Genomic DNA, 2,280 nt, shown 5'->3' with positions numbered 1-2,280 from the left:
CACACACGTAGCCTGCAGCGTGCTGTAAACAGAGTTAAGAAAGAGAACGGCACAGTGGGGGGTTAAGCTATGATGTGAGGGCAACAGCAGGTCAAATATTTGTCTGCTTATTCTCAATTGGTCTCCAACAGCAAACAACATGTCTGTGGCAGACTCGGGATGACGACATGGGGATGACCACCTGCATGATCAACTTGCGCATATGAATACTGGAGTATTTATTAGTCATTTCAACACTCAAGATATGAATTTGCCTTCTATATAAATTTATTATTACCATATTTGCCTACTATGAGTAGCAAGGTTCTTTAACACATAAAGCTGATTTGAACAAATAGTGATTTCAATACAGATAAACATTTCTACAGTCACATATTCATCTATTTTTCCCAATGTTTCCTCGCAACGGTTAAATGTGAACTAGTAGAAATAAAATAAAATGGAGCTGAGATTGTGCAAGTGAAGCAGAAAAGTGTAGGCAGTGCTTCCTAGGCACCAAGCTGCTTGAAAAAAAAAAGTTTTTTTTTCATTAACAATTTTTCTTTTCCCAAAAGTATGTGAAACAAAATATTCTGACAGCATGGGTATAAATATTCTGCCAGTTTTATCTTGCATGTGAATGTAAAGTACCTTTGTGAGGATACGCAGTAAGGAAAATGATGACTAAAGTACATTCTTAACATTTGTTTAAGTGTATATATTTCTATGTACGAACGCATGTCAGTTTTATTTATTTATTCTTTTTTGTTCGTTGTTTCGCCTCACAGTTAAAATGTGCAACACACAGGAGCGTCGTAATATTCCTTTGTAATGATACAAATTCACCTGTGGAGGGCGACATTATAATTCATCGCCTTTGCGTGAGAAGTACACGAAGAAGAAAGCAATGCTGTTTACTTCCGGATTAATGCTGACGCGTCCCTCTTGAGCTCTCCTAGCGACGTGTCAGTCCTCTTGTACCCGCAGCCCATCATACGAAAGAGAAGCCCACTCACCTCGTACAGTTATGGCCCCTAAAGTCACCATCAAACAGCAGTCGGAGGAAGACCTTCTGCTGCAAGACTTCAGCAGAAATCTCTCGACGAAATCCACCGCGCTCTTCTACGCAAATGCACTTATTGTTTCTGCCATCCCCATCTGTGAGTAGTCGTTGCTAAATTGCTAATGACTGCACCAACGAGCTATCAGGCAACTAGCATTCACGAAAAAGCGTCTAGAATCTGCGCAAATTCGAATATATAACTCAACCTAAGATCAGATGTGAATTTATTAACTGCTAATTGGTAGGCGTTTCTTTCTAAATGTGAAGCTGCATGCAATCACTGTAGTTTGGGAAACCTCATCCTAATTAGTGTGACGTCAAGTATGATTTTTCTTCTTAAATGTCTGTAGGGTTGTTCTGGAGGATCTGGCACATGGATCTGGTCCAATCTGCATTCCTGTATACCGTGATGACCCTTGGCAGTACCTATCTGGTAGCCTTTGCCTACAAGAATGTCAAGTTTGTGCTCAAACACAAGTGAGATGGATGTCTCTTAATTAACCCATGCACTTTCCAAGATTGACGTCAACTCGGTGTGATGACTGCTGCCAAAACTGACATTTCAACTCCAATTTCTTGATGCTTCCAGGGTTGCTCAGAAACGAGAGGATGCTGTTTCAAAGGAGGTGACCAGGAAGCTGTCAGAGGCTGACAATCGCAAGATGTCCCGCAAGGAGAAAGACGAAAGGTGAAATGTGTTTCAAGAAATTTTTGATAAATTATCCCCTTTTTTATGCAATATCATCTACAGAGTTTTATTGTTTTCTTCCCCAGGATCTTGTGGAAGAAGAACGAGGTCGCCGATTACGAAGCCACCACCTTCTCCATCTTTTACAACAACACTCTTTTCCTGGTGCTCGTCATCGTCGCCTCCTTCTTCCTCCTAAAGAACTTCAACCCCGCCGTGTATCCTTCTTCATCACGCCGCAATGTTCAGAATCAAATGCCAAGTATAAACCCCACAAAACTAGGTCATCTTTTACCTTAACACTCCTTTTTTCAGCAATTACATCTTGTCCATCGGCGCTTCCTCCGGACTCATTGCTCTGCTGTCGACCGGTTCCAAGTAAAGGAGGATTATGATGGTCTTCATGGAAGGAGAAAGAGTGGCATACCTTTTGCTAAAGTTGGGAATGGGGAAGAATATCACATTTCAACTTCATGAAATTCATGATCCAAAATCTGGAAGCTCTTTTTCCAGGTATATCTTTTTGTAACAATAAAAATAACCAATGGTA

At 40.8% G+C, this 2,280-nt stretch overlaps 1 protein-coding gene across 1 annotated transcript; it reads left to right on the top strand.

Moving 5' to 3' along the window:
* The first annotated feature begins 892 nt into the window (after positions 1-892).
* ssr3 (signal sequence receptor, gamma) lies at positions 893-2,280 on the top strand. The gene is made up of 5 exons (XM_077611403.1): positions 893-1,139; positions 1,393-1,519; positions 1,632-1,730; positions 1,817-1,948; positions 2,046-2,280. The coding sequence occupies exons 1-5, from the start codon at positions 1,007-1,009 to the stop codon at positions 2,110-2,112; spliced, it is 558 nt and encodes a 185-aa protein (XP_077467529.1). The 5' UTR covers positions 893-1,006; the 3' UTR covers positions 2,113-2,280.

Source organism: Stigmatopora argus, chromosome 10 (genome assembly GCF_051989625.1).
Source record: "Stigmatopora argus isolate UIUO_Sarg chromosome 10, RoL_Sarg_1.0, whole genome shotgun sequence".
Lineage (NCBI taxonomy): Eukaryota > Metazoa > Chordata > Actinopteri > Syngnathiformes > Syngnathidae > Stigmatopora > Stigmatopora argus.
Note: the sequence above shows the minus strand (reverse complement) of the source record. Positions and strands in the feature narration are given on the sequence as shown.